This window comes from Triturus cristatus, chromosome 2_2 (assembly GCF_964204655.1).
Source record: "Triturus cristatus chromosome 2_2, aTriCri1.1, whole genome shotgun sequence".
In the NCBI taxonomy this organism is placed as follows: Eukaryota; Metazoa; Chordata; class Amphibia; order Caudata; family Salamandridae; genus Triturus; species Triturus cristatus.
The window spans coordinates 1,136,008,786-1,136,027,296 of NC_140582.1; the positions used below are offsets into that span (position 1 = coordinate 1,136,008,786).

At 43.8% G+C, this 18,511-nt stretch overlaps 1 protein-coding gene across 3 annotated transcripts in view; it reads right to left on the bottom strand.

Moving 5' to 3' along the window:
- SMOX (spermine oxidase) overlaps window positions 1-18,511 on the bottom strand; it is a 169,309-nt gene that overhangs the window by 23,835 nt on the left and 126,963 nt on the right. For 2 of the 3 annotated variants that reach the window (XM_085642666.1, XM_085642665.1), the window contains exon 6: window positions 8,741-8,901. The exons of the other annotated variant lie outside the window; for it this stretch is intronic. In XM_085642666.1, coding sequence (XP_085498792.1) covers window positions 8,741-8,901 — 161 coding nt within the window. The remainder of the gene's footprint in view (window positions 1-8,740; window positions 8,902-18,511) is intronic. 3 annotated transcript variants of the gene reach the window in all.

An 18,511-nucleotide genomic window follows, 5' to 3' on the forward strand; every position in this document is an offset into this window, starting at 1 on the left:
CAGGCTGGCCTCTATCAAGATGCCCACACTAATGTTTGGACTTTGACACCCCCCCTTCTCTTTTGGAGAACACTTTGGGCCACCCGAGTTGATCTTATACATTTGCCCTGGAGGAGATTCTAGTGTTACTGGGGATGGGAAGGCGGCCATGGCTTCATTACATCAGGGAAACTTTAAACAGCATTGGTTAAGTGAGCCTGTTGCTGAGGCTTGCCTGATTGGGTCCAAGGAGGAACTTGTGAAATGCTTTAACGGGTTCAACTTGCTTTTCTCTTTTGATGAACTCTTCCCTGGGTGCTTCGACAGCATGATTTATAGGGCAGAAAGATCTACAGATTGGAGGATTTTCTAGAAAGTCCAGCCTGCTGTAGCAAGGAAGCTTTATATCCAGTTTAGACAAGATCACTTCCCCTGCGCACATTTACCAATCGCTGGAGAGGTGAGGGCTATGATTCGTCGCAGAACTGTCCAACATGTGGTATAACGGAGGAAACAGAGGCCCATGATTCATTTTCTAGGTCCAAATGGCTAGTCCAACTTTGCAGAAATCTAGGAATATCGCACTGCTCGGAGGCATTCAGAATTCTGAAAACTGGCACATCAACCTACTGTTTTTGCGGTCTCTAGATACCCATTTTCAATCTGGTACTTGTGAAAAAGGTCTTTGGGACTGTCGGTTTATTCTATGTTTGGACTCTGCTGAGGTATTCAGCTTAGCAACTGATACATAGCCTTGGGAATCTGTAAGGCAGACACGTGTACATCATTGCATGCTTAGTCTCCAATCATTTTTTCTGCTCAATCTGGTACATTAGATTAAAGGATGGGTGAAAATGTTTATCTTAAGGGCGTTTATGTCTTAATGTTTTATTGATTTAAGTATATTTTTTTTACATTATGCACTATACTCTTTGTTTACCTATAGTAGATAGTGCCAGAGTATCCCAAAATTTGTGTGTACTACTAGACCTCACGCGTGGCATATCGGAACCTTTTAGAGCTCATTTTTAGGTTCTCTGAGGTTTTTGCCTTTCTGGAATTTGCTTTAGCAGTGAGGTACTCTAATGTGCGCATAACCAGATGCAATATGTTCTTAATTTTAAATGATGTGCTCTAATGCAGTGTGTATTTGTCCTTCTGGAAATGTTTCATTGTGGAGGGTCTTTGTGCTTTATCCCACAAAGATATTTTATGATATTATTTTTTTTCCTTGTATTGGTACTGTAAGGAACTGAGCGTTTATTCATCATGTACTTTATTCACCACTGAGATGTAATGTAATGAACTGTGCATCCATCTTTTATGTATTTTATTTATCACGGAGAGGTTTGCTATTGCGTACTTTTACGGTTCTCCGTATATCGATATTGATGATATCCAACACCTAAGCAAGGTCGAAGATTTGTAGCCTTACGTGAACTATATGGTGGTATATGTTTTGAAGCGGAACAGAAATCCGTACAGGGAGCTATCAAATTGATGTGGATGCACAATTCAGCAAAGGAGGTTTAAATTCTAAAACGTGCAAGAGCAATGAAAGAAAATCACTATCAACTTATTTCTGTTTTTTTAAATCATCGAATGTCAGCTTGCAATCGGAGCACTGGAATACTGATAATCACGAACCAATATATACTTTTCCAATATGGGAAAACTAGGCTTCAGGTTCTGAGTGCATGGGAAGGGGCTACATCAGACTGAAGATCACTATACAGATGAACTGCAATTGAAAAAAATTGGGTGCGTATATGACATAATTTTGCATTTTATATATACTTATTTTTGCTTTTTTCAATGCCGGGATATAGCAAATATAAACATGAGCCTCTGCTGAGGCCAGGAATAGCTTTACATCAGTCGTTTTACAGTACTTGAACCGTTGCTAAGCACAACGAACCTGGCTCTCACTCACAAGAGCAAAGTGTGCAGTCAATTTAGCGTTTAAAGTAGGCTTGCAGCGGAGCATGCTCAGCCCTCAGAAAGCTTCATGTAACCCAAAGGGCAGAGCTGAGCTACTGTACTTTCTACAAAGAAGAACCAGGCTTTTACCAGCTAGTCTGCATCTCAAGAGAGCTGCAAATGTTCGGTCTTGTTAATCTCTAGGTAAAATATTGAAGGTACGTTACAGAGAGGTTTGTGCAGGTCCTTAAAGACGAAAAAAGGGTTTCTTGCAAGGCTTTGAAACCTGTAAACTTACAACTGTGATAGATGTATAGACACACACACACACACACACACACACACACACACACACACACACACGGCCGCTCAACTGCACATAGATCCGTTAAATATGTAAATATGGCATGTTTCACTAAATATCTAGGAAACAACTGTCACTCCAGAGTGGATTCTCACCAATATTAGTGATGATTATGAGGTAATATATATAACTAAAGGGTACAGGGATGTTATAGTTCGGCTCAGATTTCACTCGTACAAAACCTGTGACATTCAGCAGTTAAAGTTACTTGAGCCAGCTATAACTTACCCCCCGCTTATGACCTCACATGTTACATCACTCATGACATGGTCAGTGATGTCGCTGAGGACTTCACGGATAAGAATCAGCCTTTGACAAATTTGGTGTAATTCTATCCAGCAGTTGGTGTGTTGACAAATCCTATGCAAATTATCATGGGAAAAGCACAATTTGTTGACCCCGCCTTCTTCTCGGCCCCCGCTTCACAGATCACCTCAAAACATTCCAATGCATAACAAGGATCACAGCACACATTTTTTGTAATAAAATGCTTTCTATGGAATCATGGTTCTAACTATAACTACTTACTGGCAATATATCTATATTGATATCAATATAAAGATATATATTTCCATATGCTGGAGAAAAGTGTGGTTTTGCATGGAGAAAGTTATATTGTGCACTATTTACAAATCACTCAAGTTTGTGGTGCAAAGTAAAGGCTGAGGTTGCAGAGGTAGACTACAAGGTAGGTTGTGGCTTAAGTCAAAGCTGGTTTCAGAGGAATATGCGAGTAAAACCAAAGATTCTGTTGGAAATAAACATCAACTTAAGCTTTGTTTTTTTCATATATAAAATGTATACTATTGGGCTACATCCCCGCCATAAGAAGGATAGCCATTAAATTGCAGTGTAATAGCAGGTTGACTAACGGATAAGATGAAACGGGCTACTGCAGATTCAATCTATATGATAATCTATATGAAAAAGTGTAACCAGATGAGTGTTTGAAACAACATCATATGTCTTGGGCAAATATGATCCGCATGGTGACTGATATCAGGCCCCCTTGAACTTGCAGTACAGCAGGCTTATTCTAGAGGACATCTGGTAATATTAGTGAATAAGATTTTTTCCCAGCCTACTGCCTTCTTCATACGTCGGGGGACACATGGGGGGGGGGGGGGGGTAAGGGAGGGGGGGGAAGAAACAAGGGCAAAACTGATAGATGGACAAGACTGAAATGTTCGATTGGTTATTTGCTATTATGCAAGTGAAAAGTGGTGTTGGCTGTGACATGTAAAGCCGAATATGAAAACTATGTAATATACTTTTAAAAAGTTAAATCTAAAAATATATATATATGTGTTGCAAACAATCACTCCATCAGGAACGACGCGAACTCCTCTTGGTGGCAAAGTAAAGTTTATTTATTTTAGTTCTCTGCTGCTTGTCATGACGCGTACCCATACCATTAAAAAATATGGAAAGCAGTGACATTTGGTACATTTTCTCCACTTGAAATATAAACCCTAGATGGCAAACACACCAATAAATCAGTTAAATAGTATTTGAGAAGCCGCATTATTTCCGCAAGACGGTCGAGGGGAAGGAGCTCTGGTCCCAAGTACTGGGATCACTAATCTGTGTAAATCCCTGCTGCCCCCACACCCCTACGAACACCGAGACAACCAGGACAACCATGACTCACTGGAGAACAAACCCAAGAGGTGGAAGCGAACAGAGTGGTGTTTCCACTCCACGAAACGCCTAGAAACGTCAATCCGCACCTTTGTTGCCGACCGGGCTGGAACAACTGCCACAGAGGTGTGCGATCAGTGGATTACACAACTGGCGGTTTTGACACCCCAACACGTTGGACCCCAGGAGGCAGCTGACTGCGGGACGGCGAGGTGCAGCTTGGAAAACAAGGAGAGGTGGGTACCAATCGAGACCGAGGCCGGCCCTGACCAGGCTGCTCCGATCTTTAAAGCTCCCAGACAGACGGCAGAAAGAAACAGGGAAGACTCGACAACACAAGGAGAGAGACGGGACAGCCCATCGAGTGGTTCCGGGATTGCTAGAGGAAGGGGCCCCTCCCGCTCGTAACTCCAGTCCGTCACAGGCAGCCAAAAAAAAAAAAAAACCTGAAATCAACACTGGTGAGTGACTGAGGCTGGGGGAAAGGGTCCATGCACCAAATCTTGGGGGATGCTGAATCTAGCGTGCTGGCCTCGGTGGCGGCGAGGCACACAAACAAACTTGGGTGCCTGTCTCTAAAATGGCGGCCCCTCAGGTTCATTGAACCCTGCTGCGACGACCGCAATAACGAAGTGGTGCGGATATAACATGGCAGCGTAGGCGCCAACCTCATATTGCACCATCTCATGCCTATTCTACAAAGTGTAAGGAAACAAATAACAGTTCTACTATTCAACGCAGCAATAGTTACTAACTAAAAGGGAGAAGGGCTTGCTTGCAGTGAAAAGAAACAGTGCCTGACCCTAAGATGGCGGCCAACCAGGACTCAAATGAAGGAGCTATGTTATCCCTGATGCGAACCCTGCTCCGATGAGCTGAATAACGCTGAGGGGTGGTTATAACTTCACAAAATAAGTGCCTGCCACATAATGCACCATCTCATGATGTTAACCATGGTACTATGAGCTCATTAACGACGAGAGGCAATTTTAAATTTGCAAAGTAAGAGTCTTCCATATAATACACCTCATGCCTATGCGAAGTTATAAAATGGGTACCGGCTGTTTCTAGCTCCAAGGTCTGAATCCCTTGCCGGACTCCAAGATGGCTGCCCAAGTGTTCCCTACCTCATCGTGCTACTCCTCAGAGAAAAGAAAACTGACTTCAACCAGACTTCGAACACATCCCCCATCCGGCCTAAATAGCAGCCCCAGCTCCTTCTCTGGTTTGGTTACTCCCCCCAACTTCTTTTACCTCTGTCCTCTAGTGGGGACATGCTCATCCACTACTTGATTATGCTACTGTAGCCTAGGTATCTATTCAAAACGTTATTTTCCGGATTGCTGAGACCTGAGCAACATGGCTGATGCCCGGTGGAGCTGCTAGACAGCTAATGAGGAGATTGGCCCTAGTTTCCCCCTTGACCATCACCTACCCAGCCGCACATTGGGCACAGTTCTTCCTCGTCTCCCTGCTAGGTCTCCCTCCTCCCCTCGTTCCTACAAATTCTTGCAACATTGTTTTTGTGTACTGTACCTTACTATGGTCTTGTAACTGATGTAACTTTTAACGCAATGATCCTAAATGTAAAGCGCTCGGATACCCTCTTGGGTCAAGTTGCGCTATATAAAACTTTATAATTTTTTTTTTTTTTTTTTTTACATCGAAATAACTATTAAAAAAGTGGATAACTGCAATGTTGAGGTATACTGAAAATGTTAAATACTTTTTTTTAACCTACCCTTCTTGGACCTTCTAGACTAGAAAACAGAAATGAGTGGGCAGTGTGTGTTTTTTTAATGAAAAGTATGGCAATTCTATCCAGGTGCTGAGGATTATGCTATTGAATCAGCAGTGGCCGGAGCAGGCATGCCTGGCGGGGTGGATGTCCACAGACGACGGAATTGGGCAAAATAAATTAATAAACTCCTATTCCGTTGTCTGGCAGCATACACCACAACCCCCACCCCCACAGCACCCTGCCCCACTGCACTCAAGTGCACCGGCTGCTGCTGTTTCAATTCCTAGAGCGCAGCTCTGGAAACATGGGGAAAAAGGAGATGAAAGGCTCGCATTATGGATATTGCAATATCCCACTGCCACACAGGCGATAGATGCCAAGCAAATTCCTGCAGTCTGATGTGCCATCCATGTTGCTTAGGACAACCGACAGCAGCAATTGAGACGAGTTAGCTGCACCAGCCTCAGACAAGTTCAGGAAATTAGAACCTTCATTCGAAGTTGCTTGAATAGGATGGCATAGTTCAAAAGTGGCACATACCTAGTTTTTTCCTTGAAGCATGAAATGGCAAATGCGGGATAAAAAAAAATATCATAGCGGAGCAGTGAAGTGAGAAAACACAAACATGTTTTATTTAATATATGAGAACGGAAGAAAAACAATTGTCAGTAGTATGTATATTTGCTTGCAGATGTTCCAATGAAAAAAAGACACCCATGCTGGTTTTAGTCAGGTGAAAATGGAATTCATAGAAGATTTCCAAGAGTACAATGACAACTGCAACAGATGCAGCTTCTTGTGGCGCAGTGAATCACTTCAAAACAGTTGGAAATTGACTTCAGATTTAGGTAGAAACCATCAGGGACATTTCAGACGTTTTGAAAATTATTCCATCAGAATCTATACTCACAGTAATAACCTATTTTTTTTTTTTGCATAGCTCTAACCAAAGGCAAAGCATTCTGAAGTATGATATTTTGTCTTTCTGGTGCCAGGGTATGCAAACAGTGTATCACCAAACAGTATTTGCATGGAAACACCACCAGATTTGGCAAGCTGAGAGGTTCTAAATGGCAAATCTAGCCAAGGAAGTACTCCGGCAGACTTAAAAAAATTATATTATTCATAATTTCGTATTTATGTATCAGATTTTCTCTCATGTTGAAGGGGAATGTATGGCTTAAACGTAATCGTGCCTTATTCACCTTTACTAAAAAACAAGAAAGCAGAAAATTGAACGTAAGCTTCAATGGTGCTCATGAAACCAGACTCAGTAACTGCTTTGCCAACATCTGTATCATGGACCTGAAAGCATATATCCAGGGCACATTGATACCCATTCTCAGAAGAGATTAGACCTGTGAAGTGAGAGCTAATCCCAGGGAACTAATGTATCAGGGGTACAAGGGAAAATCCTTAGTAGTTTTATGGTGTTCTCCTAATCCAACTCCAAGGTGTGATATTTCAAGAGGCATTTCTTCTAAATTCAAGGATCATAACAAGAGAACCTTAATGATCATATAAGGGTTAGAATTTTATAGCACTTCATACAGCATGAAACATAGTGTAAGCGCTGGAAATAAGACGTTAATTTTAGGCAATATATTAAGTACCATGTTAAGGGGGTAGGCTGTTCCTTTTAGAGCAATACAGGGGTGACAGGTCAGTGGTAAGCTGAGGAATCAGCTAATTGGGAGTCTGGTTGCTCAGGAGCAACAACCATCACACCCTCAAAGAGTGTCATGCTTCATCATAAGGTACGAGCCTTGTCAGGCCGGCGATGCAATGCCTGATGGGCACCAACAAAGGGGCTGTTTGTCGGAGATCTTTCGTTTAGCGGAATGGGAGGTGTGGGTAAGAGTGTGGGGCTGCTCGAGTAGATTGGTGTAAGTGTTAGTGGGCTAGACGTACGATCCACCAATTAGCGAGTCACAAATTGCATCGCATTTGCGAATCACTAATTGGGTTGCACAACAATCTCTGAGACACTGTTTGCGATTCCCAATGGGGTCGCAAATTGCATGCCTTATGCATATTAAGGAGGCTTAAAGGAAAACGGGATGCATTTAAAAAATAAAAATTAAACTTTGTATTTTTATTTTTGAAGGGCAGGCAGTGGTTCCTGGGAACACTGCCTGCCCTTAAAATATATTTGCGCATGCAGTCACAAAAGGGAAAGGGTCCCCTGGAGACCCCTTCTAATTTGCGAGTGCTTTACCACCCTTCTGAGAAGGGTGGTAAACTGTGTGTTTTGCAATTGCAGTTGCAAAATATTCTTACATAGCTTAATGAGTCGCGATTAGAAAAGGGTGCCCTTGGAACACCCCTTCCTAATAGCGAGTCGCTAATCCTATTTTAATCCTATATTGCGAGTCGCAAATGGATTTGCGACTCGCAAATTATTACATGGCCCACAGGTTTTTTGCAGGCGCAAAAGGGTCTAAAAACCATTCGCGCTCACAAAAAACCTTTGTACATATGGCCCAGTGTGATTAAAAATAGACTACGGGGTACCCTAACTGTTTTAATGGGCCAGTCCTCTTGCCTGGTTAAAAATAGCGATGGCTGTCAGCAGAGAATGATCTGAGTCAGGCTCAATGATTTGTGCATAGGTGGGTCAATACGTTTCTTGCCGTAATAAGTCGCTAGTATTTAAAAGGAGGAGGACTAGTTATAGGAGTAAATATTACTTCGGTCTCTACAATGAATCCTGCAGTATTTGCAGGATGGCAATTTTGGTTGGTGTGATCAGAGGATAACAAAATATCTCGCTATATGTCTCTTTGAAATGGGGATTTAAGTGCGGAAATCTGTGCCACTGAACCAATTACCATATGTAAATTGGTATGTCTAAACCTTTCTCTTGGGATAGATTACTCTGGGTCAGACCTGGAAGATCAGTCTCCAGAAATCAACCTAGTATTTCCATACGCCGCAATACCACAGGACTCGTAATGGCGATTCACATGGAGACCGCTTTATCCACACCAAATCTGGATTTAGAGGACACTCATAACAAGAGCCTAAGTGGGCTTTCGGGCACGATTGTTAACACTCCAGAGCAGCACTAGAATACTGCACCAGGTAGTACTTACAGCGGTTTTGGAGCTTTCGGTATAAGGCAGTGGCTTCATGAGCGTCTCCACATCCGCCCCACTTGACCCAACTTGAGTGTACGAATAAGACCCACGAAAGTAGGGGTTACTGCCCCATGAAGACCGCAGGATCCTCCTAGGCTTTGGAATGTTTTGATTTCCTGTTTAAAAAACAGAAAATTAAGTTAATTCTGCTGGAGCCAACTAAACTATTCACGTTCTAGAACTAACTTTCTAAAAGTTACTAGACGCAGCACAGACCTAGCACCAGGAAGCAGCATAACTCGTATCAAAGCACATTTTTAATATAGCAGAAGCAACTCAATCACAACGTGCGGTGTATAACACGGTATGTTGTGTAGAGTCCAGTTAATACACACAAACCTGGTATAATACCACAAACACTGCACAGATTAGCATTATTTATCTAGAATTTGAGACATACGGAAAGTGAATATCGTAGAAGCACATGATTACCATCGCACTGGACACGGTCATAGAACATAGCGAAGATGATATTCACTCATACCTATGAAAACACTGAGTTTGGAAGAGCTTAAAACACCAACTTTAAATATATTTTTAATATGTGCAATTTGCTTCACAAGCTCCTGCCTATAATATGACATCATATGGAATAAGAACCTCATTTCCAGAGCTGAGGCAGAGCTGGAGAGTGCTCTGAAATCGTAATATAATTGTCCACATGAAGGGTCATTCTTCACGGAAATCGTATGGACCTACAAGTTTACAGAAAAACGATTGCGGGTCAGAAGCAGGGGCCTGGATTGAGGAAGTTCAGGGTTTTAGTACAGCTGGAGGATCACTAAAAAACAATTCAATAAATTACAGACATGGGACACTGTGTATGAAAGTGCATCATATGTTTAGGTTATTAGAACACCAGAATGTTGGGGGTCCCACTGAAGACAATGGAGTGACTCGGGGACAATGGCAGCTGGGACAGGTCTTCTGCTCCAAAATTCCAATGTTTTTATTCATGTTTCGACCTTTTCAATTTAGAACAATCTACAATTCTAATAGCAATACAAGCTATACCAGTTGGTAAATGCCCTCTCCCTTGTTAAAGGCCACCATCTGTGGCCAGAACCTCTAAAAAATGGGGTCACTAGTTGAACTGGGGTGTAAGCCTTGGTCAGGCAGCAACCACCATCCTTGTCAGGTCAAGACACAAGCAAACCTCAAATTACCGTGTGCTCAACCCCCTAGTAGCTTGGCACAGAGCAGTCAGGCCTAACTTAGAGGCTATGTGTAAAGTATTTGTCCAACATTTCAAACAGTAAAACAGTGAAAACACCACAAACAAAGATCGCACAACAGGTTAGAAATAGAGATCTGAATTAATAAATAAAACCAGACCAAAACGCCAATCAGGAGAATTGAAGTTATGAATTCTTAAGGAATAAACTGTAAAATAGAACCTAAAAGCAAAAAGAGCCACCCACGGCTATCGGGTCACGCTGACCATGATAAGAGCGCAGGTCAGATACAGTCCCAGATTAGTCCCACTGAAGTTTTTCCTTCTCACGTTTTGTGCCAAAAGTCTGTTCCCATTGGAGGTGGTCGTGGGGGAACAAGGAGACTCTTGTGGCCGGTTGTCGGTGTGGCGCAAAGAGCAGGCCAGGTGTTGCGCACGGGCAGGCTAGTGCTTTGCCTTGCCAGTCCTCTGCGAGCCATCGATGCTGCAGTGCATAGAGACAGGCTGGTGGTGGCTTGCACTCACTTCAAGGACATGTGATGTGGTCTAGGTGCAAACAAGCCCGTTCGTGGTTGCGAAGAGCCCCAAAACTTTAATTCAGAGACTGAGCCACAGCAATTGTCTAGGATCTGAGGGCACCACTTGAGGGTCAAGAACTAGCTGCATCTGGGTCCAGGAGCTGGTTGGTGAGCTTTTATGTCCCTGAAGCTCAAGTCAAGCCTGAAGACTAGCCCTTCGAGTCAGTCTTGGGTCCTGGGTTCAAGATAGAGGTCCAGTTCTTCCCTAGGCAAGAGGGCTGATGGCAGGTCAGTCAGCACAGCAGGTCTTTTTGAACAGCAGTTCAGCCGAGTGGCAGTCCTTGTAGCAGGATAGCAGTCCTCCTTCTTAGCAGAGTATCCACAGATCCAGAACTCTGCTGAAGAGTTGGTGTCTGAGGACCAGTATTAATACCAAGTTGTGCCTCTGAAGTGGGTAGAAGCTTCTAGAGGCATGCTTTTTAAGTGCACTGTTGCCCTGTCTTCCGGGCCCTGGCTCCAGATTAACTACCGGGGGTATGCAAGGACACAGCCTATTTAAGTTTAAGTGGGCCTGTGCTCAGCACCTCCCTCCCACCCTGCTAGTGGTGGTCCACACAGTTACACCTAAGCTCCCATTGTGCGTGGCTGTCTAAGAATACACAAAACCCACACCGAGTCATGTGACCAGAGACAAGTTGCAGGCACCAAATGACTAAGGCAAGAAAATTCCAACTTTCTATAAGGGCTATTTCAGAATTGCAATATAAAATCAAATTTCACCACAAGCTAGGATGTTAAATTATGATTTTACAAAACGCAATTACCTTTTGCCATTTGAAAATTACACTTAGCAAATATAAGAAGGTAATTCCAATGTTATCCTATAAGAGGGGTAGGCCTTGCAGTAGTGAAAAACGAATTTAAGAGTTTTTCACTGCCAGGACATGTAAAACTTATACATACCCAAATGTTTAAATACACTGCACCCTGCCCTTGGGGCTGTCCTGTGCCTTAGGGGTGACTTCTAACTATTAAAAAGGAAGGTTTGGGCCTGGCAAAATGTTTATTTTGCCAGGTCAAAATGGCAGTTTAAAACTGCACATACAGGCTGCAATGGTAGACCCGAGACATGTTTGAAGGCCTACTTAAGTGAGTGAAACAATCAGTGCTGAAGGCTTATCAGTAGCATTTAATTTACAGGCCCAGAGCACACGTAGTGCATGTTACTAGGGACTCAAGTTAATTAAATATGCCAATTGGATAGAAGCCGTTATTACCCTGTTTAAAGCAGATAGCAAAGCACTTTAGCACAGGTTAGCAGTGGTAAAGTGTGCAGAGTCCCAAGGACAGAAAAAATAGGAGGCCTGAAGGCAAAATGTTAGGGGAAAACCATGGCAAACAACCTCCAACTCTGGTTTGGAGGTTTTAATAACAGTTACAGGCATCAGCCGCAGTATATAGTGTGCAAATAACAGCTATCTGTATTGGTGGAGCCAACATGTAAACCCGTTCCCTAATAAATGTTCACTAGGCACGTCAGCAGAATGTGCCTGCAGGACATAAATCCCAAGGATAGCATCTGAGCCTCAACCAATTCCTTGAAAAGGCACCTCATGATGAAGCTTCAATCTGTCCCTCAAAAAGGATTATTGCAAGGCAGGTACAAAAAAAGAGTTTAAAGAGTGTCGATATTTTTTTCATTGCTGGAAATCAAGTAAATACAAGAAACATGTGCAATGTTAACGTCTACCTCAACATCAATGGAGGTCACCCTAAAGGAGGGCAGAAGGATAACATTGGTAGCTATTGATTTAAAAGGTGTCGATTACGAAGGTAGCCTCAAGAAATCCTACAATGCCTTAAACTAAAGTGTCAGTGTAAGAGCAACCTGAAATTAATTGATCTAATATCTAAAATAGTATCATTCTGCTGGACAGCCATCTCACATATACTCACAAAATAGGTGCGGTTAATGCTTCCCTATCCAATCTGGGTAACAACAGCAAATGTTGACTGTTGCCTAGAAGATTCCTATGGAGTTCAAAGTAGGATAATTATAAATCCCACCTCATAAAAAGCGGGGTTAGCCTGCAAGAACTTTGAACGAAGAGGACAACATGGATGGTAGTTAGTACCATAAGCATTTTTTGAGGTACTCCCACACCTCAAAAACACAATCCATGTCATGTTGTGACATGGGACTTAGCCAAATTGAATAACGTGGAACCCTTTTGTAAAAAAATAGTAACAAGATAGTCTTCTTGAGTTTATAATTGAGGCTCCTTTGATCTTACCAAGTTTTGCCACAGACTGAGGTTTTGTAATCCAAAACACAAACAGGCATTCTTGAAACCTACTATGTAAGGTGCCATTGGAGTTAACAGAATGGCCCATTTCACCAGTCCTTATAGAAGATTTGATTAAACCCATATAGAACGTAGTGCACAAGACACCTCTGGAGATCCTCTGAGTGACGTTAAACAAGCCATAGTCTAGCAGAAAGCCAACAAGGTTTCAGGACCAGACTGTGTGCCTTCCAACTTTATTTTGCTGAACTTCAACTATGGGTAATAGTGGCTAATTCGATCCTTCAGTTTTAGTTTGGCCACAGGAAAGAACTTGTCTAGATGGAAAGGTGCTATATTCATTCAGATTTTCAAGAAGGTGGTATTAGTACCAAAGAAAATGCAGACCACTGTTGAATCTGAATCTATAGACTGATCTCATCTACAGCAATTCTCTTTAGGGTACAACAGTGGCTATCAAGTCGCCTACAAACTCTGGATAAAGATTAAATGTAGAAAAATGTATTAAGAATTAAGTTCAGTTTAGAGACTTGTTAGGGGATTAATTGACCTGAAAATAGACTGACATGGTTGATCCAATTTTGTTGTTGTCCGATCCCTCGACAACAGGCAATAAACTAGTACTTTTTGGGCCCTATCCAGCAGCTTGATATCGCCATTTAAGGCCACGGTCCCTATGGCTGAAGGGAAGCTCGTAGATGCATTTCTAGTTCTAACGGTCAGGTCTATCTTCGGAGAACATGTTTAAATGTAATTGTACCTACTCACCTTCTACAACAGTTTAAGTGGTGGCAGAGGTCGACCATGTAAATCGCCACCTAGCGCCCATCCTACTGATCACTAACGTGATTCCGACTTGCATAAACCGAGATAAGTCTGCAAGGTCTGCTAATGGCTTTTGTGGATTCCTTTAAAAGGAAGAAGTTAGAAATTTAAGAAATATGAAAGCTATCGCAGCTGAAAAGAGATACCCATACAGTGTCTGCTGGAAATCACTCCTTCCTCCTACCCGATCATAATATAATATTTCATATCGTAATTAGTGCAAAAAGCACCTGTGACCACAGTTGGAGAAAAGAACTGAAACCGGCACTGAACTTCGGCCCTCCTCTCGCCTCTTTCAAGTATATGGAGCGAATGCAGTCACTGTGGCATTTTATAGGGAGGGGCTGTTGGGTGCATCATGATCTTACACTTATGTCTGTACGTAATGTTGAGGTTTAGTACTAGCCCTAGCAGCAAAATATCAGCTTCAAGGGATGATGTGCTCTTGCCACAACACAGAAATGATGAGTTGTGTTAGAAATGGGATCTCTGGTTGGCGAAGGCTTGCGCCAAAGCCAGGCAGAGACCACCACTCTAGTCAGGGCAAGGGAGTTACACGCCAAAGATAACCCCTGCTCACCCCCTTTGTCTTGGCACGAGCAGTCAGGCTTATCCCGGTGCCGATGTGTGAAGCATTTACACAACACACAGCAACAACATACTAGGCACACCACAAAATGAATTCCACACAAGGTTATATCAAAAATAGCCTTTGTATTATAAAACATTAGAATAGTAAGCACATTTTATACATGGTGCAACCTGGCATATTTACAAGGGATTATTTACACCCGACAAGGCCAACTGGACCCCTGTCAGTACCATCACAAAGTGAACTTAGTAAATGTAGACCTGATCATAAACATAGAACACAACCAGTAACTACTGGTAATCACTGTACTTCGCATCGGCCTGTAACAAACTACATTATGCACAGCATCACATCAGGCGCGAATTACATTCTGCGCCAACATACACACATTATGCAATCATCTCACAAGTCTAAACACCTTAGACCCTAACCTCCTCAGTATAACTCACATTAGGGGCGTAAATCACACAGTGAAACAATCTCACTAGCATAAACCATAATATGCAGAACAACCTCAATCAAACCACAGTTTAGAGGTATCAAACAGGGTGCGTAAAACATACTACATGAATTACATTTCCTAGCACCACACTCACATTAGCACATAGTCTCCTCAAAAGACTATAGTAAGCATAAATCACATTAGGGCCTGGCGCGCTACAAACCTCCCAGTCCCCCTGGCCAACTGGCCTTCTCAATAAGGGGGCTCAAATGCCCGGTGTCCAGAATGTCAGGGCGCGCTGCCAAAGCAGCGAAAGTCAAAGGTGCGCACTTAGTGCCAGCTGCTACGTTTAGGCCTGCGCTAAGTGCTGCGCAGCTGTGAAAGGGATAGGGGCGAAGGAATGCGTTTCATTCCTAACTTCAACATGTCCCCTAAGAATTGCGGCCTAAACGGTGAAGCTGGCACTAATTGCTGCGCAGCTGTAAATAATCAAATGCAAATGAGGCATGGGTTCTCAGTGGCCCTTAAACAAATATGCTCCACGTTGGAGCCATCTGGCTCTAGAAAAAAGCATGTCCCCAAGCACTGGGGAAAGGATACGGGCCCCTCTGGCCCTGTAAACAATTATGTGTCCCCTTGGTTGGAGCCATCTGGGCTCTAAAACAAATACTGCGGGGCGTTGGAGCCATCTGGCTCTGAACATAAATCTGCCCCGCTGTCGGAGCAGCCCGCAACTGCGAGCCCGCTCACCAAATGGGCATGTGTGCCTATCTCTGGCCTCCCCCAAAGCAACTAGAGGGCATGGGCCCACGGGACCCCCATGGGAGCCCTTTAAACAGCTATCGCCACCGGTGGAGCAGCCCGCAACGGCAGGTCCGCTCATCCAAACAAAAGGAGATACTAGCCATGTTGCAGCGGCCCACTGCCAAAACGGGGCCACTCCAGATCGGTGCCCACAACCAGCACCTCACGCTCCCGCCATCCCGAACTCACCGGCTATGCGGGGGAGGCTCCTCTTCATATGCGGTGGGGGCAGGCACCGGCAATGTGCCTCGGGCCCCCTCCGCCGCAGTCACCATACCTGCGGGGCTCTCCCGGCCGTACTCCTCTGCCTGCTTCCGTCAGCAGGCCCTGCCCACAACCAGGCAGGCAGTGGTTCGCGGCGGCAGGGATTCGATCACTGAGGGGTAGGCTCCCTCTAACTTAAGAATAAAATAGCAAGCGGGGTGGGCACCCGCTCAATCCAGGAGGGCAAAGTCGCGGGGTGGGTACCCGTGCATCAATTAAAATAACACGCCACGAAGCAGGGTAGGCACCTGCTTAACTGAAGAGAAATGAGCGGGGTGGGCACCCGCAAAAGCCCACAAGGAATGGGAATCCCTACGAGTGGGGATTCCCTCTGCAAGGGCTGCAGCACTGCGCTGCTCAGTCCCCAGGCTCGCCCTCTCCTAGGGAAATTAAATCGAAGCCCAGTCTCAAAATAAAGCGCAGGAAGGCTGCTGAAAGTCTTGCAAGGTCAAAAGCAAGAGGTCCAAGAAGTCCTGGAGGCATCAGGGGTCAATGTAGGGCCCAGGGGCCAGCACACAGGGCCCTCCAGCAGGGAGGCAGCCACCATGGCGGTCCCTCCTGGGCCCCACCAGCAGCAAGCCTCCCTCTGTCAGGATCCAAAAGAGAACAAATTCATGGGGTCACAGCCCCTTCTTTTATACAGCATTTTCCTTTGTCTCAAAGTGTAGGGCTGGTTCAGGGGAGCTGTTGAGCACTTTGTTTAGCTCCGCTCCTCTCTCCCTTTCACCGGACAGGCCAGGGACATCAGACGCACCACAGGAGGTGGAGCCAGCATTGTGGAGGGAAGGCACAGCCCTATTCAGGTCCCAGGTGCAACTCCTCCCTCCCATCTACATGCAGATCTCCCTATTCACCACCGGGCAGACCAATCCTGGCTCCTGGAATTCCCTAGCCCTCTCAGCTCCTGTCAATCACAAGCCAGACATGCAATTCACATCAGGCAGGCAGACACAGCACACAGAAATGCCAACTTCTAGAAGTGCACTTCTCCACCAGTCACCATAAATCTGCGCACACCATTGCGCAGCATTTATTCTCACGAGTCCGCACATACTAGACTCAACCCTGCACTCCTCTCATACCAGGAATTACCATGGACACACATATCCCCCCCATGCATTCCTATGGGAGGGCAGGCCAATCTCACCACACGCACTCAGAGCGCACACACTTTACACTGGGCCACAGTGCTAAAGTGCCCATAGGCCTAAAACCACTACCACCATGTCAGAGCTTAAGGCAAAAAGTTCAGGGGTGAACCTGCCAAAAAGGGCCAAGTCCAACAAGTTGTATATAACAAAAGAGTTCAATTCATTTTTTTGGTTTTGTTCCTTCTACCAGGATCTATGGAGAGGGCGGCTGGTACCACCTTTATTAAGTAAGGTACCAGTCACACTAGTAGCGCTTTCCTTTTATATGGACCATACTCTTAACAAGGCTCATCAGTTTACCAATGGAGAATTTTTAGAGAGAGAGAAACTAATATCTAAAAGAGAAGGTGAATGTATTATTAAGGTAGCTTGTTAGTAACCAAAAAAGGTTGTGAAACACAACTTTGTGCTTCTCCGTTATGTATGAGATTTAGATTTCATTTACATACCGATTTATAAATACCATGAAATCACATTACTCTATAAATGTTCCCAATCACCATTTTAACTTTGGTTGTATCCGAATATTTGATGATTCTTAAAGTGTGCTTTTTTTTATTATATGTCCACACTAACAATAAAACTGGACGAAGAATCACAACCAAGAGAACACTGGTGGAGCAGTCTTACGATAGTGCATGTTAACCACATATCAGCAAATTCAGAAACCGAGAGTACCAAAGTGAGATCGCTACAGGAGGAACAACTCCACAACCATCATTGCCCCTCTCAAAACTGAACACACTCATGCATCCGAGGTCAGAGCAGCCTTCTCACGGACGCCCTTTACAGATAGAGGTGGGCTATCTTTCATGCATAAGGAGATTTATATTGGTGACCACAAGTCTGCCATTTACTTCACCAGGTATGTATATACTTTCATGGCGACCCAGCATTTACTAATTAAACTTCTCCCTAAACAAGGAGGGGTTTCACACATATATTGATTTTATTAAATACCCTAAACGGGAATCACTAAACAGCTATAAGCATAGGGCAGCAGGTGTTAATAACCAAAGAAAAATCTGACAATTATTCATGCACGTATTGAAAACCGAAGAGGCAGGCACTACCTACAAAGAACACCAAACAGAAACTACTAAACAATGGATGAGGTATCACATTTCTCACGGATTTAGAACTTTGCTGTTACCTTACCACATTAACCTGCAACATAGTAGCACTTTTACAATAGTGCACTATTCAAGAAATACTGTTGATTTTTAATATTGGTGTGGAATAGATTTCTAAAAAGACCAGTTCACCATTTATGCAAATGTTAAAATATTTGATTAAAATAGGACCTAAGGCAGCAGTCAACACCCAGGTCATCTGTGACACTTGAATTTTAATGAAGTGGCTGATGAATGGGAGATCGTGAAAACTCAAAAATAAACAGCTGTACTGAGCAGACAGCCAGGCAGCAAATCTTCTGGCCTGGACACCTGGCAGAAAACAAAATATTAACTTTAAACTCCATTTCCGAGAAATAGTAAGATAAAGCATCACGGAGAACAGCCGCAGGTCTAAAATGACCTGGTACATTGTGTTTAACACAAATTGATTAGCACATGGATTACCAGGTTGTAAACCTGCTACACCAATCAATTCCTGGTCAGCCCTGGCTGCCGTGACACGGTATCCAGCTTC